General features: G+C 45.5%; 1 protein-coding gene across 6 annotated transcripts in view; it reads left to right on the forward strand.

Moving 5' to 3' along the window:
• The window catches only part of LOC133628672 (protein TANC2-like), a 300674-nt gene that overhangs the window by 147494 nt on the left and 126221 nt on the right, over nt 1-26959 (forward strand). For 3 of the 6 annotated variants that reach the window (XM_062017099.1, XM_062017100.1, XM_062017103.1), the window contains exons 6-7: nt 6871-6981; nt 22386-22534. In XM_062017099.1, coding sequence (XP_061873083.1) covers nt 6871-6981; nt 22386-22534 — 260 coding nt within the window. The remainder of the gene's footprint in view (nt 1-6870; nt 6982-22385; nt 22535-26959) is intronic. The other 3 variants (XM_062017102.1, XM_062017104.1, XM_062017105.1) reach the window with 1 other exon arrangement.

Raw genomic sequence — 26959 nt, forward strand, 5'->3', positions numbered from 1 at the left:
AAGAGGCAGAACACAAAGCAGGACCGTGACCCTGGATTTCAGGCGAGCCGACTTTAGCCTCTTCAAAGATCTACTTGGACGGATCTCATGGGATATGACTCTAGAAAACAGAAGTGCCCATGAGAGCTGGTCAATCTTCAAGCACCACCTCCTCCAAACCCAGGATCAGTGTGTCCCAATGCGCAAGAAAGGAGGAAAAGGAGGCAGGAGGCCTCCATGGATGAGCAAGGATCTGCTGTGACAACTCAGGCAGAAAGCAGCCATCTATGAGAGGTGGAACCAGGGGCTGGCTTCTTGGGAAGAGTATAGGAACATTGCCAGGGCATGCAGAGGTGCAACTAGGAAGGCTAGAGCCCTTCTAGAATTAAATTTAGCCAGGGAAGTTAAGGACAGTAATGAGGCATTTTTCAAGTACATCAGCATCAGAAGGATGGTGAGGGGGAATGTGGGCCTGCTGCTAAACACTGAGGGTGCCCTGGTGTCTGAGGATGCAGGGAAGGCCGAAGTACTGAATGTCTTCTTTGCTTCAGTCTTTACGGCCAAGGCTGGCCCTCGGGAAGCCCAGTCTGGCAAGGATAACATGATGGCCAGGACAGCAGAGGACTTGCCCTGGGTGGAAGAGGAAGAGGTTAAAGACTTGTTGGCCAAGCTTAAGGCTCATAAGTCAATGGGTCCTGATGGGATGCATACTAGAGTGCTGAGGGAGCTGGTTGATGTGATTGCTAAGCCTCTTCCCATCATTTTTGAACAATCATGGAGGACAGGCAAGGTGCCTGAGGACTGGACAAAGGCCAATGTCATGCCAGTCTTCAAAAAGGGCAGGAAGGACGACCCAGGAAACTACAGGCCGGTCAGCCTCACCTCCATCCCTGGAAAGGTGATGAAACAACTCATCCTGAATGATATCACTGAACATATGAAGGATAAGATGGTTATTGGGGGAGTCGACATGGCTTCACCAAGGGGAAATCCTGTTTGACCAACCTGATATCCTTCTATGAGTGCATAACTGGCTGGCTGGATGAGGGGAGAGCAGCCAATGGCATCTACCATGACTTCAGCAAGGCTTTGGACACTGTCTCCCACAACATCCTCATCAGAAAGCTCAGGCAGTGTGGCTTTGATGAGTGGACAGTGAGGTGGATTGAGAGCTGGCTGAATGACAGAGCCCAGAGGGTGGTGATCAATGGCATAGAGTCGAGTTGGAGGCCTGTGGCCAGTGGAGTTGCACAGGGATGGATTCTGGGGCCAGTCTTGGTCAACATCTTCATCAAGCACCTGGATGAGGGCACAAAGGGACCCTCAGCAAGTTCCCTGCTGGCACCAAACTGGGTGGACTGGCTGATTCCCCAGAAGGTTGTGCTGCCATTCAGCGGGATCTCAACCGTCTGGAGAGTTGGGAAGAGAGGAACCTGCTGAGGTTCACCAAGGACAAGTGCAGAGTCCTGCATCTGGGAAGGAACAACCCCATGCACCAGTACAGGCTGGGGGGTCGAACTGCTGAAGAGCAGCTCTGCAGAGAGAGACCTGGGAGTCCTGATTGATAATAAACTAAACATGAGCCAGCAATGTGCCCTCGTGGCCAAGAAGGCCAATGGCATCCTGGGATGCATCAAGAAGAGTGTGGGCAGCAGGGCCAGGGAGGTTCTTCTCCCCCTCTACTCTGCCCTGGTGAGGCCTCATCTGGAGTCCTGTGTCCAGTTCTGGGCTCCTCAGCTCAAGAGGGACAGGGAAGTTCTGGAGAGAGTCCAGCGCAGGGCCACCAAGATGATCAAGGGTATAGAACATCTTTCATATGAGGAAAGACTGCAGGAACTGGGGCTGTTTAGTCTGGAGAAGAGGAGATTGAGGGGTGATCTTATTAACATTTATAAATATCTAAAGGGTGAATGTCAGGAGGTTGGGACATCCCTCTTTTTTATAGTAGATAGTAACAGGACAAGGGGTAATGGGATGAAGCTGGAACACAAAAAGTTCCACTTAAATATTAGAAAAAACTTTTTCACTGTTCAGGTGAGGGAGCCCTGGCACAGGCTGCCCAGGGAGGTTGTGCAGTCTCCTTCCTTGGAGGTCTTCAAGACCTGCCTGGACATGTTCCTATGTGACCTGATCTAGGTGACCCTGCTTCTGCAGAGGGGTTGGACTAGATGATCTCTAAAGGTCCCTTCCAACCCCAGACCATTCTATAATTCTATGAATTGCCACTTATGGTCCCTCGTAAAACAGACAAGACTACTCAGTTTGGGGAAGAAAACAAAAGTAAACAATCCCCATCAACCAAGAACAGAACAGAAAACACCACAGAGTGGCACTTAGATGAAAAGCACCTTCCCCCCACCTCTTCCCAGGCTCAGAGCCCTGATCCTGGTGTGGTGGAAATGGGGGTTTCATTCTGTCCTTTCCTGGCTCCTGCCTCTTGTCTCTCCTCAAGACAGGAGGACTCCTCACCATTCCCCTGCTCAGGCACCAGTCCCTCACAACACTGCAGTCTTGCACAGTCTTGCATATGTTATTCCTATGTGCAGCTCCTCTCTGCCTCCTGTTTGGGCCTCTGTGGCCTGCAGACACTCCAGCACGGCCTGCGTCATGGCCGCCTCCTCACACAGTCTCCTGCCATCTGGGCACAGTCACCCGAAGCTGCTGGTGACTCTCAGTCCTGCCATTGCCCTCCCTGGGTTGCAAGGGAACAGCTACTCTCTCCCCATGGGCTGCAGAGGGGTCTCTGGTCCAGTGCTCCTCCTTCCTTGCTACTTCTCTGACTGTGGGGTCTACATGTTCACCTCCATTTTGTACCTCCCTTCTGCCTCTTCTTCCGCTGCGGATGTCCCTCTTAAGTAGTGAGAACCACCAAGATGATCAGGGGACTGGAGCATCTTTCTTATGAGGAAAGGGTGCAGAATCTGGGACTGTTCAGCCTGGAGAAGAGGAGAGTGAGGGGGCACCTTGTTGATACTTAAAAGTATTTGAAAGATGGATGTCAAGGGGATGGTGCAAGACTTTTTTCTGTAGTGTTCAGTGACAGGACAAGGGGTAATGGACATGAGCTGGAACACAGAAAGTTCCACTTAAACATAAGGCAAAACTGTTTCAGTGCTGAGCTGAGGGAGCCCTGGCCTAGGCTGCCCAGAGAGGGTGTGGAGGCTCCTTCTCAGGAGATTTCCAATCCTGCTTGGACACATTCCTGTGCAGCTTCATCTAGATGGACCTGCTTAGATCAGGGGGGTTGGACTGGATGATCTCTAGAGGTCCCTTCCAACCCCCACCATTCTGTGATTCTGTACTTGTGGCCAGTATGTTTTTTTTAATTAAATGTCTATTTTGCAGTTCTAGAAAGACAAGATTTCTAACTACTGACCACTTAATTTGTATTATTCTTATGGTAGCTTGCAGGGTCATAACAAATGCATCATTATAGAAGAAATAACCAGTCTCTGTTCAAAACATTTCACTTGTGTAACAGGAAAGGCTATTTCAATGCTGTTTAATGCCTAAAGTTGGTCTGTTCCATACAGAAAATCTTACAGCAGATCCTAATGGACAGAGGCAGATACAGAATACTTCAAACATTTTGTTAGTTTTTATGGTGTGTGCCAAATGCTCACCTTGTGACTTTGATCATAAGATTTGCCTGTGCTCACAGGAGGATGCTCAAGACCCAGGCAAACTGAAAAATTAATTTTTAGAGAAAGATCAATCTTACTCTTTAACATTTGGCCAAAAAATGTCAAAACCAATTTCTGAATTTATGTAATTTCTAGTTATTATTTATTCTAGGAGAAACCTAATGCCAAAATATGAATCTTGCAGGATAATCTTCATTTGGACAGGAGTCAGGAGTGCTTAATTCTTTTACAAGAAAATCCTCCTGTCATGTAATTGGGTTACATATGAGTTAGGAGGCTTTTTTGTGTTTTTCAGGTTCAGAATATCTGAAACAGAAGAAACTATTGCTCTGTGGCTTTTTTTTTCCTGATCTGCAGTTACACTTATATAGACTTGAGCCTTTTAAACTGTTGTCTTTAAATCATGTTGTCTGGTGGTAACATGCCTTTTTAAGACTTTACACATGCTTTTTGGGGAATAAAACCCATGAATACTGTAAAATGATGTGTATGGCTAAATTTGCAGTACAGTGAGGATTCACCTAGTTTTTGAGATTAGGTTCTTTGTTGTCCTTAAGAGAAACACTCGACGATTCAGCTTGGTGTATCCACAAGCTGATTGCTTCTGCTCTTGGAGGTCAGTTGTCTGGAGAAGGCAGGAATTACTCAGGTGAATGTCAGCAGATGGGGTGGGCTCCTTGGTCAGGAGGGAAGAAGACCCAGAAGAGCTGCAGAAGTAAAACCCATATAGGAGCTGACCTGTTAGGTGCTGATCTATCAAAATGTGCAGGTTCCGCATCTTCTGCAGACTTCTGAGTCCACACTGAAAGCAGCACAGTTGGTATCATAAACTCTCTCCGCGTTACATTCCTTTTGCTCTTTGAGTTAGTAACTCAAATCTTTAGTGCAGTTCCTTCTGGTGACAATCCCATTGCAGCCATTAACATCTCTTGAACTACGAAAACCATGTTTTCTCTGTATTTCAGAACAAAATGAACGTTGCCAAGTGTTGCACTGGATGATTTATGCTTCTAGGCTTAGCCAGAAATGATAAAGAAAGAAAAGATGACTTATTTCTAATGTGTATTATAAAAATGACTGTTAACTGGGGCCATGGAAAAACACTTGAAATAAACTTATTTGTTGAAACTGCAGTTCAAAAATACTAGTGGATTGGCCTGTGCAGAATTATTCTTCTAAACAATATTCATGCCATAGTAATGATCTTCTCAATATTTACATGTTTTCATTACATCGGTATCCGGTACAAGATCGTTACTGTGAATAATTTTTTCACTGGTGTTGGCCAATTTGCAAGGTGATAGAGTGCTTGTGTGTGCATCTGTGGGGTTTGAGGGGGCTTTCTATACAATTGATGTTTAGCATTAGTTGGTGTGTCTGAGCTGGGCAGCACATCCGTGAGCTTCATGTGCTGGTGGGACTAAGGGTGAGAAGGGGGTGTCAGGAGGATGGAGCCAGGCTATTCTCATGATGTCCAAGGACAAGGGGCAATGGGTACAAGCTGGAACAGAAGAGGTTCCAAAGCAACACAAGGCAGAATTTCTTCCCTGTTGAGCTGAGGGAGCACTGGAAGGGGCTGCCCAGATGGGCTGTGGAGTCTCCTTCTCTGGAGACATTCCAACCCAGCTGGATGAGTTCCTGTGTGCCCTACTCTAGGTGGTGCTGCTCTGGCAGGGGGGGTTGCACTGGATGAGCTTTCCAGGTCTCTTCCAGCCCTTAAGACTCTGTGATTCTGTGATGTAGGTTGCTTGCTGCTCCTTTGCAGGCCCCTTCCAGCCCTTAAGATTCTGTGATTCAGGCTGCCCTTATCTTGCCCAGTCTCTCTGGCATTCCTCCTGCCTGGCCTGGCTCAGGTTACAGGCCCCTGTGGACTCCAGAAGGGAATGGGCTGTACATACATCTAATATTCATCCAGGATTTCCTTGTGTACCTGTTTTTCCTTATCAGATCAAGTCTCCTGGGCTAGATCATTAAGAGAAAGAGAATCAGGAGGGTGTTTAGCACCTATTTAGGTACAGAAAGGGGGGAGCTTATTCTTAGCAGAAATGCTAAGCCTTGTCCAAGGGCAGACCAGCCATTCAGGCTTTTTAAAAACAGATTTATGGCAGCCTCACAGGTCATCATTTGAACTGTTGGGCTTTTATTACAGGAGATGCACAAGAACAAACATTCCCCTCCTCATCTTTAGTTTCAGATCCCAAATTTAATTTGCAGAACAGAGAATTATAAATATAAGTGATGTAAATTGAGGCTATTATGTTGAGAATCAGAGAGGCATGAAGCATGCTGACCCACAGTAAGGACTAAGCTTTTCAAATTAGCCTTTCACTTTAGTGGGCATGTGAGTTTAACTTGGAAATGTAATACAATAATCACTGCACATAACTTACTAGTTCTATATCTCTGCTCTGGCAGAAATACTCATTGTAAAACTCACTAACAAAAGTGTTTTAGTAATTCTTTAGTCAGAAATAAAGGTCACACGGAACTTTGTGTGTGGTTTAGAATTCAGGCTGTTAGAACATGCAGAAAAATCCAATTGCTCTAGTGATCAATACAGCTTTGTTACAGACAGTTTTACCTTTTCCCTGCTCTTTATTTACACCTCTGGAATCTTTTCTGGATTTGCAAGGGTAAAAGTGGAAGGCTTTTTTTTTTTTTTGTCTAGCTTTAGCTTTAATCTGATCTTTTCTGTTGAGCACCAAATCTGTTTGGTCAGACGTTCAGAGCAGTTGGAAATTCAAATTTTGATGGTCAAAGGAAGCAATTAACCAAGCACAGAATTTGTGTATTCATTTGAAAGATGTTGAAATCTCTTAAACCCTGGCTCTGTTTAGCTCTCTGTCATCTTACCTGTTCTGTAGTTGCTGAATCTAGGCCTGGTTTTGCTTCCTGTGAAACAAAATAGTTAATAAAATGGGAGGGGGGAAAGGAAGTATTTAAGAGTATCAAGAATGTGCCTCAGTACTCACACACTTTAAAGTAAGACTGTACAGTTTGAAAGCTTTAACAAGAGCCATCTCCTTTGTAAAGAATGCAGATAATTTCTGGCAAGGAGGAAAAAAAAAAGGGGGTAACCTGATATGAGTCTGACAGTGTTGTTTAGTTAAGTGCTTCCATCTGTTGCTTGCTATTTCCTTTACTCATGACCTCTCTTTCTCTCTTCCCCCCTCCCCCTCCCCCTCCCCCTCCCCCTCCCCCTCCCCCTCCCCCTCCCCCTCCCCCTCCCCCTCCATTTTCTCCTTAGCCCCTTTGAGGAAAGCAAAGTTTGTTGAGAGCCCTCGTATCCCAGAGTCTGAGCTTGGCTCACCAACACTTTCTTCAGCACAGAAACTGGACGTTGATGCATACTGCCCTGGTAAGCTGCATGCAAAGGCTTTGTGTTAAAAGAGGGACAAGAGGTAATTCCAACTCAGAAGTATTTTTAGGTGTAGTATGGCTCCTTTTCCTTAAGTGGTTGATTGGACCTTCCTCAGCCAAATTTCATTGACTTAGAAACTAATACTTATTCAAGTTTCCAATTGACACCCTTTGATTTCTGTGACTTGCAGTTTTGTGTGTGGCTGCTCTCCCCTCAGAATAATTGGGAAGATCTGGAGAGTTGGTTTTGAAAAGGTAAAAAATGATCCAATTAACATACTTAGTTGTTAATGCTGGTCTTTAGAGAGGCTGGAATAAAACCACATTTCGGAGCTCTCATTCAATCAACTAATGCAAAACGATGGCATCTTGTTTACCTGCATCCAAGAATATTGCTTGTCTTTGATTTGATTTTTCCTTTGAAAAGAAACATCTTCTAATTGATGTATCCTGGAGTAATTACTCTTTTAAGTATACATCTTGCTAGAGGCCTCTGGTTGAAACATAAATAGAAATGGGTCGTGTCCCTCCCTGGTTTAACCCTGTATGTGTCTGACAGTTGAGGCAGGCAGTTGCATAAATACCTTCAAGCCCAGACAGAGCTCATGCAGATGTGTGAGTGACCCTTAAATCTTTATATAGCTTCACCATGCTGCCGACTCTGTATAATTTCCCACATTCTTCCTAACTGGGAAGTGGTAATCTGGGGAGGGCTGGAGGTTGTGGTGGAGGGATCTGCACTCAGCAGACTGGAACTGGCACCGAGCAAGTGTCTCAGTGCAATGGTTGCTGAATTCTGCACTTTCCTCCCCTGCTTTTACCTACTTTATGAACCAAAGGGACCCATATTCAATACAGGTAAAAGGATGGGACATATAAATATATAGACATGTGATATCTTCCTCTTAAACCTGTAGCTACAGTGGAAAAAGTCATATTAATAAATGACTCCCTAAGAGTCATTTAGAGTGTGATTATTTCAGCTTATAGTCACAATTTGAGGGAATTAATTGAATGGTGTCCAAATGTAGAACTTAGGTTTGCTTTCATGTGTGATGTTTGAAAGAGGAGTTGCCTTAGGAAGAAAAGAGACAGTCCCTGTGCTTAGAAATTATTCCTTTGAGGCCATAGTTGCTCTTTTTCACTCATTGTGAATTACAATGCAAATGTTGCTGTTGCAGCCCTTTCTTCTTCTGACTAAATAGCTTCTGCTGTCATGTTTATAATTGTTAATAATTACAAACTTATTATGATTGCATCCACAGAGGATTCTAATTGAATTGTAAATTTGGCTTAAAAAGCCTTAAATTCCACATTCTTATGTCTTGTGTTATGTCTTGCAGTTGTGTATGTCTCTGTCTTTGCTTGCCAGGGTGCTTTGAAGGGCAGGCCTCTTAGCAAGGCCAGGAGCAGCTCTGAAAATGAGAGCTGTGGGTTGCTTTTGGTTTTTCATCTCCTCCTCTTTCTGATAATGTAGTGATGTGAAAAGAAAGAGTGGTGTTTGCTGCTGCCTTGAAGAAGCATTGAAGAAACATGAAGGAAGGAAAGTGAGAGAGAGTTTTTGTAGTATGTGCTAATGAACAGCAGTAGCTTGGGATAAAGATAGAAACTTCAAATTAGGGGGTTCAGATTTGCTTCAGGTTGCTAAAATGTGTGGGTAGTATCCAGGGTGCCCAGGACCTCACTACCTGGGAAGGTTGTGTTTGCCCAGATCCAGGGACTCCAGCTTCTGAAGAGCCCAGCCAGGTTTGTGTTTAGCAGGCAGGTGAAGGTGGAAGAAAGAATCTCTTGCGGAAGGTTTGTGAAGCTGCTGTAGAAGGAGGTTTGTGGCATGCATGGTTTTCTTGCTCATCCCTTCTTTCCCTCACAAAGAGCTGCAAACATCTGCTATGGTAGGACTGGATTGTGCTTTACCTGCCTGTAGTATGATGGCTGGATTAAAGCAGCTCAGGGGATGAGACCATGGGAAGAAGTAGGTGGCTTGGGAAGGATTCTTGTGTAAAGAAGAAAAGAAACAAAGATCTGGACAACTTCTTGAATCCAAAGAACTTTGAGTCTGAGTGGAGTGATGGGAAGGTGAAGGAAGAGGGGCTGAGTCCTACTCTGGACTGTCACAAAGCCTGCCTTTAGTTGGTTTTCCAGGGAAACAGAGCTCCTTTCTTCAGTGGTGGACTTATTTTTTTCCCCCCTTTCTAAAACATGTGCATCCTGTGAAGGGTGTTAGCACACAGTGTTAAATCCCAAGTGGCTCCAGGAATGCTGACCGGAGATAAAGAAAAAAAAATCAGGCTGAAGATATGTTAGAGCCTTCCAATTGAGTGGAGGTGGAGTGCTTTGTAAAGTGATCCCTGACAAGTAATGTAATGAATTATACACTTAAAGGCAGTTGAAAACACAAAATAGCAAGGAGGAGAGAACATTATCTCCCCTGCATATAGAAAGATTTCTTTCCATTTGAGATGCCTTAGAGATGAAGGTTTTTCTCAATGCTTAAAATGTTTATTTTGAAGGCTTCAAGACAAATTTCGGCACATTCCAGGGAGGTGGTTTCCTGAGCAACCACCCTGCAGACCTGCTGCTGCTGCTGGAGGGAGTTACTGCTTGCTTTTGACATCTTAGAGTGTGAATTGGTGTAAGATATTGGTGCTCCAGATATTTGAGGAAGGAGAAAGAAGATCTAGGTGACTAGTGCCTTTGGAGGCAAGTTCTAAAGGACACAAGCAAAGCTTTCAGCTTGGTATAAAAGTTGTTTTGGAATGATGTTCTTTGTTTTGCCAAAGAAGATGATGAAATGCTCTAAGATGAATCTGTTTAAGTGAAAGCAGATGATAAGCCACGTTTTACAGTTGTTGCATTTAAGATGATGACAAAAAGGCTGTTTGGAGAGTTTGAGAAAAGTCATTTCTATCAGAGTTGTAGATCTGTGAAAGTTTTTCTGATTGCAGTGGTCAGAGTTCAGTCAGGCCCATTTTTGACTTAGAGTGTCTATTGAGGAGCAGTTTGTTTCTTGTTTCTTAACTTAGTAGTGACTTTATCAGGAGGGTCTGAAAGGAGTTGGATCCATCCCCCCTGCCTGCCTCTGCTCTGATCCTGTAGGCAATGGTTGGCAGATGTATTTGCATTTCCCTTTCTGTCAGGTTTCCTAAGACGCTGGGACAGTTTGGGGATGATACTCATGTGGCCATTGTCACTCTTTAAGGTGGAATAACATGAAAGAGCAGGAATTGACCTTCAAACCTCTGTTCTTTGACACTTCAACCTTTTCTGTAATGGTCTGATGATTCATAATTTAATATGTGATATATTTTTTCCCCAAATTCATCATATCACTCTCCTTCTGCCTCCTGGTGCTCCTTTGTGTGATGTCCTGGCTCCTTGTTCCCAAATGATGTCTTGCCTTCTTGTTCCTGCTTGGTTATGTATCATCAGGAGGGCACCTTTCTTTGACCTGCATTTTGGTTTTTAGCACGGTAGCTACAACATGTTTTGAGCACTCAGGAAACCTGTTGGGAACAATTTGAGATGGCTGATGCTTTCAGGTAATTGCTTTTGGCCTTCCATCAGCGGTTGCGTTCTGCGTGATTTGTTATGTTGTTGGCGTGTTGCAAAAAGGTTAAAGTGTGTTATGACATTCTCTTTGATTAAATTCTTCTTCTTTTGGGATACAAATCTTCAAGTGCCTGGTCAGGGGATGTTTGCTTGTTCCTCCATGAAACTGGCAGGCATCTGTTTCCATCCCTGATTGAGTTACGTAGAGCCACAGCCAGCACAGGGTGATTTACCATCACAGAGTCGTTTCTGTTCATCTCAACTGCTCCTTTTTCTCTTTCTTTGGTTAAAAAAAATTGTTGAGGTTGACATCTCAAGCTGCTGCTGCTGCTTCTTTTCTTTTCATCTTGTAGAATGTGTGGTTTTTGTTCTACAAACAAATTCCTCCAGCAGAATCCATGTCCCACCTCTGTCCTATCAGCCACTGATGAATTGGGAAGGAAAGCAAACCAACCATGGCCTGACAAATGATTTCACGGGTGAACCTTGTGGTTGGCCCAGCATTAGCAAGCCCACTGACCTGAAGGGAATGAAAAATTGTTGTGATCAACCCTAATTGCAGAAGAGAGTTGTGGCAGTTTGGTACGTTGGTTGCTATGGAAGCGATTGACTTCCCTTGTGCTCTTCTTAGGAGGACAGTGCTGTTTTTTTTTTTTGTCCTACTCAGAGATTAAAACAGCTTCAGAATAAATTCCTGGATTAACCATCCAAAACTTAACCCCTCTGAGTAAAAAAAACCAAAACAATCCCCATCCTGGTCTGAAAATCTGTTTCTGAGAGAGGAATAGTGAAAGCAGTTGTAGAGTTATCAGATGAGGGTCTGTCTGGGATTAACCATAGACCATTTACAGCTGAGTTTGCTGCAAACTGAAAGTTGCAGCTTGGAAAATAGTGACTAGGTTTTCAATTTGGGGTTTATTGAACCTTCTTGTCAGAGGGGAGATGCTGAGGACAAGAACTGAAAATAATACAACATCCATATACAATTGTCATGTGTTTTAGCTGTTGAGTGATTTGAGATGACGTGATATTCTCGGAGCTTCCTAATGTGATCTATTAACAATCAACTTCCCTTTAAACTTATAATTGGTTTTCACCTATCTGGGGAAAAATAAAGAGGGATAAAAGGAGGAGAAAAGAAATTCTATTTGACCAACTTGATGCCTTCTATGAGTGCATAACTAGCTGGTTAGATGAGGGGAGAACAGTGAATGGCATCTACCTTGACTTCAGCAAGGCTTTTGACACTGTCTCCCACAACATCCTCATCAGAAAGCTCAGGCAGTGTGGCTGGGATGAGTGGAGGTGAGGTAGATGCAGAGCTGGCTGAATGACAGAGCCCAGAGGGGGATGATCAATGGCACAGAATGGAGTTGGAGGCCTGTGGCCAGTGGAGTTCCACAGGATTGGATTAAGACAAGGGCAGGGAGGGCTCACTGCCAATTATGGTTCTGGGCAAAACAGACTCCAGTACTCGACTTAGAGAGGAAAGTAGGAAAGTTTATTCTACAAGAAACGGAAGGGAATAAAAGCAAAAAGGGAGTAGGATGATGAGAAAATTACAACCAGCACTTTAAGATCTCCCTCCCCCATCCCTCCTTTCTTCCCGGGCCCAGCTCACTGCTCCCAATATCTCTACCTCCTCCCCCCTCAATGTCTCAGGGGGGCAGGGAATGGGGGATGTGGTCAGTCTCTCACAGATGGGCTCTGCTGCTTCTGTCTTCTCAGATGAGGACGACTCCTGGCATTCTTCCTCTGCTCCAACACGGGGTCCCTCCCCCGGGACACAGTCCTTAACAAACTTCTCTGGCGTGGGTTGTTCCCAGCAGCTGCGGCTACTGCCGATACAGGGTCCCTCACACAGGACGCAGTCCTTGGTGAATATCTCTGGCGTGGATTCTTTGCCACGGTTGCAGTTTCTGCAGTTGCAGGGTCCCTCTCTCGGGACAAGGCCTCTTCTGGGCATAAGTTTAATGAGCTGCTTTGTCGTGGGTTCCTCCCCACAGTTACAGCTGTGGATATTGGGTCCCTTCCATCGGGACACGGCCTGCTCCGGCCATAGTGATAAAGGGCCCCTCCTTCGGGACAAGGCCTCTTCCAGCCATAGTCACTGTCCCTGGCTTGGGGCCTTTAATGAAGTGAATCGCTGCCCCTGGTCTGGGGCCAGCTTTAGCAAAATGAGTCTCTGCCCTGATACAGGATCATTATCAAAATGAGTCTCTACTGCTCATGCGGAGTCTTTAAAGAAATGCAAATAAATCTCAGCTTCACCAGTTCTCTCCATAGAATGCAGGGGAGTCTCTGCTCCAGCACACCTCCTCCTCTCTTTCGTCACTGACCTTGGAGTCCGCATGGTTGTTTCTCTCACTGTTCCTACTCCTTGCACCAGCACCAGCCAGAAGAAGGGGCAGAAGAAGGAAGAAGATGGAGGAAGAAACCTCCTCTTCCAGCTTCTTCTTAAAAAGTGATCGTGGAGGCATCTAATTGGCTCAGCCCCAGAAGTGGGTCTGGCTCAGAGCTGGGGAGAGTTGCGAGCAACTTCTTACAGGAGCCATCTTTACAGCCCCTTCCCCATTACCAGAAAAGTCTGTCATGTCAAACCATGACAATTAGTCTTCCCTTTCTCCTTCTGATACAGATATTTACTCCCAAATATTTGAAAGTCTAGAGCAAGTGCTCAGTAATTGTCCTGCTTTGTTTCCTACAGTGTTTCTGCAATACCATTATTTCATTTCAACTCTTGTTGGAGACAGAAACCTCAATGTTCATTTTATCAGATATAACAGCAGAAGAAGGGATTGCACTTGTAGAAAATAAATCAGTTCTTTCCTAATCCTAGTTCCCATGTCTTAATGTGCACATGAGGCCAAGAGATGCCTTTTTTGTCAGCCCTATGCAAAAAGCACTTGAACTTCAGTGATGCTATGGAGAGCTTCTCAGAAAGGGAAATATGCAGTGCTCTGAAAGCCTCACCGTTGCTTCTGCTTTGTCACCAGTTGCCTTGACTTCCTGAACCTCCTCAGGACTGCAGAACAAGTACTATTTGTATCCAGTGTGACTATTCTTCCCCTTGTTGTCATTTGTTTGGATGCCCTCCCTCCCCATCCTTTTCTTTTGGGTAGCACAGCTGCACTTGTACACTGCAGAAAGGAGATCAATGTGCTCATAATCTCCTGTGGATTGTCTACTTTAGGAAGCAGAAGTTTGGTCATTTAATGTCACTGATTATTTGACTTCTAATCACTTGAAAAATCATTCCTTTGAATCCAAACAGGAACATTTTTGGCCAGCTGCCAATTTTGAAATCACAGCATTGATCATAACCACTGTTTATTCCAATTGTTCCAGTGTTCTGTAACTTACTGCAGGGTCTAAAATTGTTGTCGTTAGTCTGAGACTGTAGCAGCAGTCCTCTCAGGCTCTTCTTCTTGCTGTCTTCTGTGACTTGAGTCCCTGCTAGTTCTTCTCAGTGTTCCTTTGGGGAGTCCCTGTCTGTCTGAGGAAGCATAGCCATAGAATCACAGTCTTAAGGGTTGGAAGGGAACTCGAAAGCTCATCCAGTCCAACCCCCCTACCAGAGCAGGGCCCACCAAGATCAGGTCCCATAGGAACATGTTTGTGTAAATATTAATGAGATCCCCCCCCTCAGTCTCCTCTTCTCCAGACTAAACAGCCCCAGGGCCCACAGCCTTTCCTCAGCAGGAAGATGCTCCAGTGCCCTGAGCATCTTGGTGGCCCTGTGCTGGCCTCTCTCTAGCACTTCCCTGTCCCTCTGCAGCTGGGGAGCCCACAACTGGACACAGGGCTCCAGATGAGGCCTCAGCACATATGGCAGAGCAGAGGGGGAGCAGAACCTCCCTGGCCCTGCTGCCCACACTCTGCTGGATGCCCCCAGGCTGCCATTGGCTTCTTGCCCACGAGGGCAGGTTGCTGGCTCATGGTCAGTTTATTATCCCCCAGCACTGCCAGGTCTCTCTCCTGGAGCTGCTCTCCAGCAGGTCACCCCCAGCCTGGCCTGCTGGAGGGAGTTGTTCCTCCCCAGCTGCAGGACTCTGCCCTTGCCCTTGGTGAACCTCAGCAGGAGAAGTAGGAGAGACTTTCAGGAGGAGAGAACTTCAGGAAGGAATAGGAGAGGTTTGGAAATTGCTGAAATTAAGATAAATGGTTTTGGGTGGATGCCCTGCAACATGCCTAATGCAGCAAAATAAATGTGCACAATACTGCTGAAATCTTGTGCACAGACTTCAGCAAAAAATAGTATGTGAAGGGATTGTTTGTTCTCTTTTGATTGTGAATCATATTAAAGAAAACCCTCTGCAGCAGTGAGAATGGAAGATACCATCCTCAAACCTGTCCTGAAATAAAAGGTCAGTTCAAAGAGCTAAAACAGAAATACCAAACAACTTTATTATTTAAGAGTTGAGGCCTTTGATGAGTGTTGGAGGAGAGATGGTATCCTCAGCACTAGGAGCACAGCTTCAAGTTTATGATCAGGTGATTCAGAACATGGAGTACATGGAATGCTCAAGCAGTGTGGCTTGGATGAGTGCAGGTGAGGTGGATGGAGAGCTGTTGAATGACAGAGCCCAGTGGGGGGTGATCAATGGCACAGAATGGAGTTGAAGGCCTGTGGCCAGTGGAGTTGCACAGGGATGGGTTCTGGGGCCAGTCTTGTTCAACATCTTCATCAAGCACCTGGGTGAGGACACAGAGGGACCCTCAGCAAGTTCCCTGCTGGCACCAAACTGGGAGGACTGGCTGATTCCCCAGAGGCTGTGCTGCCAGTCAGCCAGATCTCAACCAGCTGGAGAGCTGGGCAGAGAGGAAACTGCTGAGGTTCAACAAGGGCAGAGTCCTGCAGCTGGGGAGGAACAACCACCTGCAGCAGGCCAGGCAGGGCACTGGAGCATCTTCCTGCTGAGGAAAGGCTGTGGGCCCTGGGGCTGTTCAATCTGGAGAAGAGGAGACTGAGGGGTATCTCATTCATAGTTACCAAGATCTAAATGGTGGGTGTCAGGAGGTTGGGGCAGCACTTTTTTCTATGGTATCTAGCAACAGGATAAGGGGTGATGGGATGAAGCTGGAACACAAACAGTTCCAATTAAACATAAGGCCAAACTGTTTCAGTGTTTCAGTGAGGGAGCCCTGGCCCAGGCTGCCCAGGGAGGGTGTGGAGGCTCCTTCCTTGGAGGTCTTCAAACCCTCCTGGACACATTCCTGTGTGACCTGATCTAGGTGGGAGCTGCTTCTGCAGGGGGGTTGGACTGGATGAGCTCTAAAGGTCCCTTCCAACCTCTCTCATTCTATGATTATATGATTCTATGAATTCTGTTCTGTTATGATAGCATTGACGTGGCATTTGCTGCCTATCTCTGGCTCAGTTTGGTTTGTGATGAAAAATAACATGTCTGTCAAGCTGCTTGAAGGAACCTTAAAGGACATGCTCATTGAAGGCACTGATAAGGACTGGTTGCGAAACTCTTTGTGTGTGATGCAGAGAATTTCTTATGTTTGAATTTCTTCTTAGGGGAAATGGCAGGGAAACTTACACAAGATACTGACTTAATGGAGTTCATGATGGGAATATTTGCAGTTTCTTCCAGGAATGCTTGAATAGAGCCAGTGAAACAGCAGCACACAAGGCACAGGTTGAGTCCAAGATGCTGTTTGAACACCTTCATAGCTCAGGGTTAGATTCTTGGCTAGTTTAGCTTTGTCAGTGTACAAAGAGGATATATTTACTTTGACACTCCTCTGTGGTGTGATTTAAGTTTGGAGGATCAGTTCTCTATCACTCACACACAACTACCAAGGCTCTGAAGAGCAGCTGTCCAAAAGAGACATTTAAAGCCATGTGTTTGGGGTGGCCTTTGGCCCTTAGTGTTTATATCTCTTCTGGATATAAACAAGACTAATGTGCCACTCAGTGAACTGTTACCCAGTTCTTCTTGTTAAGACACTTCACCAAAATAGATTGCAGATGTTTTGGAAGTAAAAAAGTAGAACCATTAAACCAAAAAATACTCTCTGGAGTAAAAAACATACTGTTACTGTGCCACTCTATATCATTTAGCTGAAAGTTTAGCAAACAAGTCCCAGGATGGTGAAATAAATCAGAAAGGAGTTTCATTTGCTTGTAAACAATTGCAGCTGAAACATGTGGCACATTGCAGGATAGGGATTGAAAGGGTGGAAAGGAAACAGTGGTTTAAAATCACAGTCTTAAGGGTCAGAAGGGACCTTGACAGCTCATCCAGTGCAACCCCCCTGCCAGAGCAGGACCACCTAGAGTAGGGCACACAGGAGAGCAAGATTTCAAGTGAGTTATTTTGAAGGCAAGAAGGACTGATGTTATTAAATTGCTTGACAAACTCAGGTTATCACCTTTCTAATTTGCATTTGGATTGAAACATTAAAACAGTGTAATGAAAGGATGGCAGAAGGAGCTGGGAAGCCTGGAGGTGTGCACTGCTGAGAGCTGGGGTGAATCTGGAAGCTAAATCATTTCAAAGAACCAACCAAAAAAGCTGTAATGTGTGGACATTAGGTATCTACACTGCTCCTAAATCACTGAGTGTTGGCTTGAATGTATCTCTTAGGATTAATTACTTAGGTGTAATCTGGGAAAATGGGCAAAGAGCCCTTTGGCAGGTCTGTGACTAAAGAGATGCTCTCTCTGCTCCTGCTCCTCTTTCCCCTTCAGCCCCCACAGAGCCCCAGTGACCTCATTGCTCAGCTGCCCATCAATCCTCCCTCCCCCATCCATCCATCTCCCAACCCAGCACTTCAGTCTCTGCCTCAACAGGCTTTTCTATCCCACAGACATCCCTGCCTTGGGGCAACACAAGCTCTCCTTAGCAAAAAATGACCTCCCAGCCTTTTTAGCTCCCTGATCTAATTAACCTTCTGCTTGTCTCCTCATCTATCCCATCATCCTGTGGCAATTCTATTAGTCCAGTATCATTCAGCTCAGAAGCAAAAGGCAAAAAACACATGTTTATCAAGGGCTGGAGATGGCAAAAAGCACATAAGCTCATTTGCTTGTTGCTTTTACTGTGTTTTCTGCTTTCAGAGCAATTAAGTCACTTTTATGCTAGGGTTTGGAGTTTTTGATGCCATTACCATCACTCCTCACAAGGAAGCATTGAGTTACAGGTACTAAACCCTTAGGGGCTGGTGGTGGTTTGGGATTTCTCTCCTTCCCAGTGGCCTTATGCTGGGGAATGGGCAGCTCTTGCCCTGCTGATTTTTTGCTTCTGTGTTTTCCCACTTCTGGCTTGCTCTGTGCAAGCTGATTTACTTTCTCCAGCATCCTTTTGCCCTGAGAGATAAAAATGCCAGATAGCCTAAACATGTGTAGTATTTGAATGTAAAAGGACAACCTGTTTCACTTCTCTCCAGGAGCTTTTATTTCTTTCTGTCATATAATGCTGCAGTTACTTGTCTGGTCTGAAGACTTAAGGATTCAATGAAAGAAATACCTTTAAATACAGCTTTTTGGTGGCTCTGCCCACAATTCAATTGCAGATCTCATGTAGTCTGTTGAATATCATGCTTTTCCCTTTCATTTTTTTAGCAAATTCCTTTAATTGACATATAGTTTACACTAGAAAAGAACCTAAATGTCATCATCTCATGTTCATTTGGTTTTGCAGTGCAAAGTAAAGCTGGTGGCTTACATTTTACTTGCCCTCTACTGCTTGGACAAATTACCTCTCTTTCCAAACAGGCTGCAACTTTGGAGATTAATCTGTCTTGGAGCTGTTGGTGGATTTTTCTTTATGTTATTAGAAAGAAGGAATTCCCTGCAATGTGTTTGTACTCTGCAGGCTATAACTGTGATGAAAGTCCTTGGACTAGTGGTAAACATCTAGTAAATCTCTTTTGATTTTGACTCTGGGTATCTGAAATGCTGCTTTGGATCACTTGCCTTGAAATGAAACACAACAAATGTCAAGTGGGGAAGAAAGTTACTCTGTTAAATGGTTTGGAAAGGATTTTTAAGTAGGTTCAGGAAAGGTATTTATCATGTCATGGAGTTGCAGAATGGTTTGGGTTGGAGGGAATGCCTTCCACTAAATGAGATTGCTGCAAGCCCCATCCAACCTGCCCTTCAGGACTTCCAGGGATGAGGCTGCCACAACCTGTGCCTGTGCCTCACCATCCTCATGTGGGAATCAGGGAAAGATGATGGAATCAGAAGTAATTTCATCTCTGCTTAAAGCTGGATCTGACTGAGATGAGGCTGTGCCATCTCAGGGTATCCCGTCTGTGCCAGGAGGACTGGGGTACACCGTGATGCCTCTGATATTCCTTCCATGGCCGTTTCACTGCAATGGGGCTTCTCATGGAAAAGCTCTTGTTTAAAAGCAAACAAGACATAAAAAACTGAAGATGAAAGCACAATGTAGCTGGTCTGATGATGACAGAGAAACTAAGAGGAGACCGAAGGGTAGGTGGATAGGTCTGGTTTGCTGACCCAGCCCTGCAGCTGAAGGGCAACGTTACACAGTCTCCAGAGCTCCTTGAAATACTCAAAGCACATGCCACGAGCCTGGAAGTTAAGCTTTTGTTTCATTCTTGTTTAAAATTCCTGACACAGAGCTTTTGGATTTAACTTTTGCTGTTCCTGAATGTTTATGCAGAAGCACGTGAGCTGAGGTAGCAATTTACAGCAGCTTCAGCCCATGAGCTGCCCTGGGATCTCAGGTTTGCATGTACATAAGCTGAGCCCTTTGGTGCTGTTTACTGCTGTACTAGAGGTTCTTTGAGTGGACTGGAGTAAGTGTATTGGAGCTGCTGTAGTTTGTTACAGCAGTAGTGGCAGAACAGCTCAAAATATCTCCAGCCAGTTCTGTTATCAACTGTTTGTGCTCAAATTAACCCGGGTGAAAGGGGGGAACCAAAATGTGCTGAAGTGTGGTGTAAAATGTAGCATGGACTGGATAACACACATGGCAAGAGAGGGGGGAAAAAACCCCACAGTTATGCCCTTTCACTGAACTTAGACAGACACTATTAGGTCTTACTTCAACCTTGAAAGGCATGTTACAGCTTCTTTCCATAATACCTATTCACAGGCATCTTGGAGCTGTTACATCTCTCCTTTTGACACTCTAAAGACCTAAAACCAAAAGAGGGAATAATCCAGTGCTTTGCAGAAGTTCAAAGTTATCTGTACTTGGAAAGCCATGTTCTAATGAAATGATTGACAGGTCTGCACTAGATGTGATGCTCTCAGAGCTCTGCTGTTGATACCTTGTGCTGTGAGCAGCATCTCGCCAGTGAATTAGGGCTGCTCTCAAAGCAAACAATTATTACTCTATCTCCTGTGTTATGCAGTGATCTGGGATAAGCTCATTGTTTTCTTTCTTCTACAGATGAAAGACAGCTTTGTGCCCCTTGGAGAGATATTTTAGGGATGTTAGAAGGTTTCAGGGCAAGGTTAAACCCAGCCTCCAAGGAGCAGGTTGTTCGGTGCGGTTTGGGGGAGGTTCTTAAGGCTGAGCTGAAGGAAACAAGCACTGCCCAGTGCCCTGCAGCATGGTCTGGGCCCTCAATCCTCCCCTGGGTGGGGAATGCAGAGACAGCTCCTCCTTTTCCCTTTGCCCAAGGGGTGTAAAGTCAGCACAGTTTGAGTATTTAATTGTTCTGAAGATAGAACAGGGAACACATAACCAAGTTGTAACAATTAAGAGCAGAGCCATATCCTAGGCACAGATATCTGGGATAAACTCACAAAGTCTACTCTTTAACAGACAAAAACCCTCGTCTTGGAAATGAAAGGCTGTCTAATTTTCATTTTACAGAAATGTCTGTTGTGGCTTTGACTCCCAGAGATAGTAAAATGCTCACAGATTGAATGTGGGTGGTCAGCAGTTTGGAAAATTGAGCCATACATCTAAATCTGTCTCTCAAATCTATCCTCTCCACATCAGCATTGCTTAAATCACTACAATAAGGATTCAAGAACTTAAAAGGCAGCTTCTATTATCATCCTATCTAGTCATAGAATCACAGAATGGTAGGGGTTGGAAGGGACCTTTAGAGATCATCTAGTCCAACCCCCCTGCAGAAGCAGGGTCACCTAGATCAGGTCACATAGGAACATGTCCAGGTGGATCCTGACGACCTCCAAGGAAGGAGACTCCACAACCCCTCTGGGCAGCCTATTCCACTGCTCCCTCACCTGAACAGTGAAATAGTTTTTTCTTATATTTAAGTGGAACTTTTTGTGTTCCAGCTTCATCCCATTACCCTTTGTCCTGTTGCTAGCTACTATAGAAAAGAGGGATGTCCCAACCTCCTGACACTCACCCTTTAGATATTTATAAATGTTAATAAGATCACCCCTCAATCTCCTCCAGACTAAACAGTCCCAGTTCCTGCAGCCTTTCCTCATATGAAAGATGTTCTATACCCTTGATCATCTTGGCGGCCCTGTGCTGGCCTCTCTCCAGCACTTCCCTGTCCCTCTTGAGCTGAGGAGCCCAGAACTGGACACAGGACTCCAGATGAGGCCTCACAAGGGCAGAGTAGAGGGGGAGAAGAACCTCCCTGGCCCTGCTGCCCACACTCTTCTTGATGCATCCCAGGATGCCATTGGCCTTCTTGGCCACGAGGGCACATTGCTGGCTCATGTTTAATTTATTATCAATCAGGATTCCCAGGTCTCTCTCTGCAGAGCTGCTCTTCAGCAGTTGAACCCCCAGCCTGTACTGGTGCAGGGGGTTATTCCTTCCCAGCTGCAGGGCTCTGCCCTTACCCTTGTTGAAGCTCAGCAGGTTCCTCTGTGCCCAACTTTCCAGCTGGTTGAGATCTGGCTGACTGGCAGCACAGCCTCTGGGGAATCAACCAGTCCTTCCAGTTTGGTGCCAGCAGGGAACTTGCTGAGCGTCCCTCTGTCCCCTCACCCAGGTGGTTGATGAAGATGTTGACCAAGACTTGCCCCAGAACCCATCCCTGTGGAACTTCACTGGCCACAGGCCTCCAACTGTGTTAGGGTTTGACCTATTTTATAGACTAGGTGGGAAATTACCAGGGGGACTGGACTTGATATCACTGCCCATACAGTGACTGCACAGGGAGGTTTGGTGTCTGGAGTGTGGTGCTTTCTATGTAACCCTGAGTGTGTCAGAAACAGCAGCTACAGTGGGGGATGCACAAGCATTTCTGTCCTCTTCTTTGCCTTTATCCACTTGATTGTTTTGCACATTGGCTGCTTTACATCTCATGGAGTGCTTTCATGTAGCATTGGTGTCACTGAGTAGCTTGTCACTGAGGTAGTTCCTAGGTAAGAGAGGAGAGGGAAGAGTCTCTGTTCTCCATCAATCCAGGAAATGTTGTCCCTCAGTGGCCCTGGTTCTTCTACATGGTAAAAGTGAGATGACTGTGTTTGCTTCCATGGAAGGTGTCAAGAAGGCCAATGGCATCCTGGGGTGTATTAAAGGGTTATGGGCAGTAGAGAGGTTCTCCTCTCCCTCTACTCTGCCCTTGTGAGGCTGCATCTGGAATATTGTGTCCAGTTCTGGATGAGTTCCTGTGTGTCCTGCTCTGATAGAGGGGGTTGCACTGGATGAGCTTTCGAGGTCCAACCCTTAAGCTTCTGTGGTTCTCTGCTGAGAGGATAATGGGCAATAAGAGGAGGAATAATGGTTTACATTAGAAGAAACACCTATTAGCTGTAGCAATGCCTGACCTAAAATAAACCACTGGCACATGATGTTAAAACTGACTTGAATAACATGAATAACCTGAAACCTCAGCTACTGGCGTTGCAGCATGGAAAGTTAATGGTGTAAAGTGAAGCCAAGCTGAACCATTCCAGTCTCAATCTGCTTTTCTTCCTTTTAGGTGATACTGATCAGGAGTTGGGACCCCCTCCATCTGTAGATGAGGCAGCAAATACACTCATGACTCGCCTGGGCTTCCTCCTGGGAGAGAAAGTCATGGAGGTACAGCCAGGACCCCAGTACAGCATGGAGGTGCAGGACGAGAACCAGGTATGACCCCCTTTCAACCCTTCCCTTGCTCCAGGAGGAACTGCATGGGGTTGTGTTCCACAAAGCAGCATTTGAGAGAGTGGTTATCTTCTAATTATGTGGCAGCTGAGTGTCTCATAAGGGGTGAAATAACTATGATGAGGCAAAAGGGGGGGGGAATCAGCTGCTACCTCGTGAAACAGCTTCTGTTGTTTTTTGTGGTGCTGCATATGTTGGAGGAGTGGGAAGCATTTCTAATCAGATTAGAGTGACCAAAATAATCTGCATTTGGATGGCATCTCACAGTTGCAGATGTACTTGAATGATATTACATAAAGTTGCTCTCCTGGAGGCACAGATAAGAACCTGATTTTACAGATAGGCACAGGGTGGTTTTTTTTGGTTTTTTTTTTTTTTTTGCTCATGTTTGCCAAGCAAGGTGATTTCATGCTTGAAAACAGATACAGAAAGGAAATTAGCAAATCTTTATTGTGATGGAGTTTGTTCCAGCCCCTCAGTCTGGCTGAGAAACAAGATAGCAAAAAGCTGAGATGCTACAGAGAACTGCCTGAGCTGCTTCTTCCTTCTCAAGCCTGGACAATATTCCCACTCCCAACAGTGGTGGTGAGATGAGAATGAAACTAAGAGACAGTTAATTTCCTTTTTTTAATTGAGACATGAACAGTTCAGTATGTTGGGAGGGTGTGGAGGCTCCTTAGAAGTCTTCAAGACCCACCTGGACACATTCCTGTGTGACCTGATCTAGATGGGAGCTGCTTGTGCAGGGGATGAGCTCTGGACTGGACTGGATGAGCTCTAAAGGTCCCTTCCAACCCCCACCATCCTGTGATTCTATGTAACAGAAGAGTATAAAACTCAGAAGTCCAGTTCTGATTCTCCATTTAACAATGTCACTGCATGACAAGTCACTTAAATATTCCATGTAGGCATTATTCAGAGGAGGTGACTTAAAACTTTGTCATTCCTTAAAAAAAGGTTCAATGAACAGTTACAGCCAAGAACATGGTTTCTGTACCTTCTCCCTGAATGCCTGTCATGACCCAGCTGACACACCTGAAGTTCTCCCATCCTGTCCCACTTGGAAGGAAGCTGCACCACTGTGACACAGAGCAGGGATTGGAGGGCAACGTCCTACTGTAGGCTGAAGCTGAAGGATTTTGATCTCCTGCATGGGCTAAAGTAGACTTGAGAGCCAAGAAATGTGGTTTTGTAAAGTTTTTTATGCCTTTAACACATCCATTAAGCTTTTAACACTTTCATTCAGGTTTTTTTTTTTTTCTTGTGTGCAAGTGGTTTGGTTGATTTGCAATGTGCTTTAATCTGCATTGTGCTAGGAAATGTACTTTTGAACAGGCACCTATTTGAACCCAATACTTCAAAGGTAAGCAGAGCTTTCTGCTATAAATGGTTCCTTTTGTTGTTGCCTTTGGACAATAATTAAAATCCCATCTTTTCTCTGAAGCAAAAGATGTCTTTGGAGAAGAAATAAAAGGAGAAACAGCAGAGAGTCTTCCTCTAAAATAGATTGATATCTTGGGCTTCTGTGCTAATTTTTGCATGAATGTTTCACAAGGCCTTTGAATGCTCTTCATATGCTGGTGAGGATAAAGGCTTGCTTCCTCAATTACCAAGTCAATCTTTTTGTTTCTTTTCTTTGTGAGCATCTCCTGCTGTCAGAGCTTGCCTGAAACAGCCAGAATGCTCAAGGTTGGAAATGACCTCTGGAGGTCATCTCATTTGACAGCATGCTGAAAGCAGGGCTGGCTTCAAAGTTGGACCAATGTGCTCAAGGCTTGTTTCCAGGCAAGTTTGGAAGTTCTGCAAGGATGGAGAATCAACAGGATGGCTGAGAAGCCTGTTCCAGGGCTCAATGACTCTCATCTTGAAGGAGGAAGGTGTGGAGGCTCCTTCCTTGGAGGGCTTCAAGACCCACCTGGACAGGTTCCTGTGTGACCTGATCTAGGTGGGAGCTGCTTCTGCAGGGGGGTTGGACTGGATGAGCTCTAAAGGTCCCTTCCAACCTCTCCCATCCTGTGATTCTATGACTCTATGACTTTTTTCTTCTACCATGTTACAACCTGTGAATGGAGCATCTTGTGTCTTCTCCACAACCCCCTGCAGAGAGTGGAAGGCTGCAGCAACCTATAGATGTAGTTTACTTGTCTCCAGAATGAGTGAAACTTGTCCGTCAGCCTCTCCTCCTACACCATAAGCCCCAACCATTTTAGTGGCCCTCTTCTTGGTTATCTTCCAGTGTCTGTCTCAGCACAGGAACTGTGCACAAATCCTGTCCCAGCTCAAGCTGCTTGTGAATTGCAGCAAATCTTCTGCAAACCTCTCCTTCCCAAACTGAATTTCTTCAGCCACCCTGCTTACAGCACCACTGAAGATCATGCAGCAAGACATTTATGGGAGTTGCAAAGCTTCCTTCTTCCATTTGTCATTGATGAATTAAAAGCTGATTGAGACTTGGACAACCAGTTTGCACTTGAATTGGAAGATGAGAACAGTTTTAATATGTTCATTTACATGGCCTGAGCAGAGAAAATGTTCTCTGGGCCTTGGATGCTGCTTGTTATTCCAACCATGCTTTCCTTTCTCAAGTAGAGGAGATAATTACTTGCCATCTCACCAATGCTTGAGCTGAAGTGAAGATAAGGAACAGGGGTGTTTTCACTCAAACTGCCCCAATCTCTATATCAGCACATGTCATTTTCATTCAACTGCCTGCTTCTGAATACATCAATGGATACATTCTCTGATCCAGATTGCTATGAAATTGCATGTTTCATGTGCTGTCTCTTTCTCAATCACCCTTTCCTTCATGAGAGATCACAAAAACTTCTTTTTTTCCTCGCACTTCTTGCACTTCTCCCACTTCTCCATGCACTGGCTGCCAGAGAAGCACAAAGGCCAACGAGACTATGCCAGAACAGTGGAATTTCACAAAGCTGAGTGAAAATGCTGACAAATGAAACAGCAACACTACTACTACTAATAATACATAACGTTCTGACAGTGGAAAATGATATTTAAAACCTTGCACAGAGGAACAACTTTCAGTATCAATACAGAAATCAAACATGTCAGTCAATGCCAAGCGATACACCCCGTGTTGAGTGATTCCAGCTACAAGTAGCTCGTTCTTAAGGAGCTGTGTTGGGAACACCACCCATAAAAGAACTTATTTGGCATTTCATGAGACAATAGTGTTATCAGCTGGAGGGAAGATGAGTGTACCATTCTTGCACTGAGTTTTAACTTGCTTTAAAGTGTCGTTTCTCTGTGGGTTCAGGTTAGCTGATGTTACTTTGTTAGTGCTAAGTTTCAGCAGGGAATTGTTTAATAGGCAAAACAAGGACGTGTTAAAACCTCACCATCAAGACTTTGGTATAGTCATCATGGAATCATAGAATCATTTCAGCTGGAGGAGACCTTTCAGCTCATGGAGTGCAGCCTCTGTCCCAGCCCTATCACCCACCAGCCCATTGCCCTCAGTGCAGCATCCACCCATCTCTGAAACCCCTCCAGGGATGGGGACTCCAGCACCTTCCTGGGCAGCTGTTCCAATACCTGACAGCCCTGTCAGCAAAGCAATTCCTCCTCACATCCAGCATGAACCTCCCCTGGGGCAACTTGAGGCTGTTTCCTCTTGTTCTATGGCTTGTTACCAGGGTGATCAGACCAACCCCACCTGGCTGCAGCTTCCTTTTAGGTAGTTGGAGAGAGTGAGAAGGTCTCCCCTGAGCCTTCTTTTCTCCAAGCTCAACAGCCCCAGATCCCTCAGCCCTTCCTCATCTGAGACGTGCTCCAAATCCTTTCCTAGCTTGGTAGCCCAGCCTCTGGATCCTCTCCAGCACCTCCATGTCCTTCTGGTAGAGAGGGGCCCAGAACTGGACACAGGATTCGAGGTGCAACCTCAGCAAAGGCGAGTGCAGGGCATTGATCAGCTCCCTGCTCCTGCTGACAACACTGTTCTTGAGCCAGGCCAGGATGTCCTTGGCCACCTGGGCACGCTGCTGGCTCCTGTTCAACCCATACTGCCAGGTCCCTCTCTGCCTGGCAGCTTTCCAGCCACTTCCCCCCAAGCCAGTAGTTCTGCTGGGGGTTGTTGTGGCCCAAGGGCAGGACCCAAACCTTGGCCTCATTGAAATTCACGGCAATGACCTTGGCCCAGCCATGCAGCCTGTCTGGATCTCTCTGTAAAGCTTCCCTACCCTCAGGCAGATCCACACTTGCACCCAGCTTGGTGCCAGCTGCAAACTTGCTAAGGGTGCACTGGATGCCCTCATCCAGATCATTGACAAAGATGTTAACCAGGAGTGGCCCCAGCACTGAGCCCTGGGGGACACCACTTGTGACACCAACTGGATTGAACTCAATTGACCACGACTCTTTGGACTCGACCATCTCACCAGTGTTTCA

Source organism: Colius striatus, chromosome W (genome assembly GCF_028858725.1).
Source record: "Colius striatus isolate bColStr4 chromosome W, bColStr4.1.hap1, whole genome shotgun sequence".
In the NCBI taxonomy this organism is placed as follows: Eukaryota; Metazoa; Chordata; class Aves; order Coliiformes; family Coliidae; genus Colius; species Colius striatus.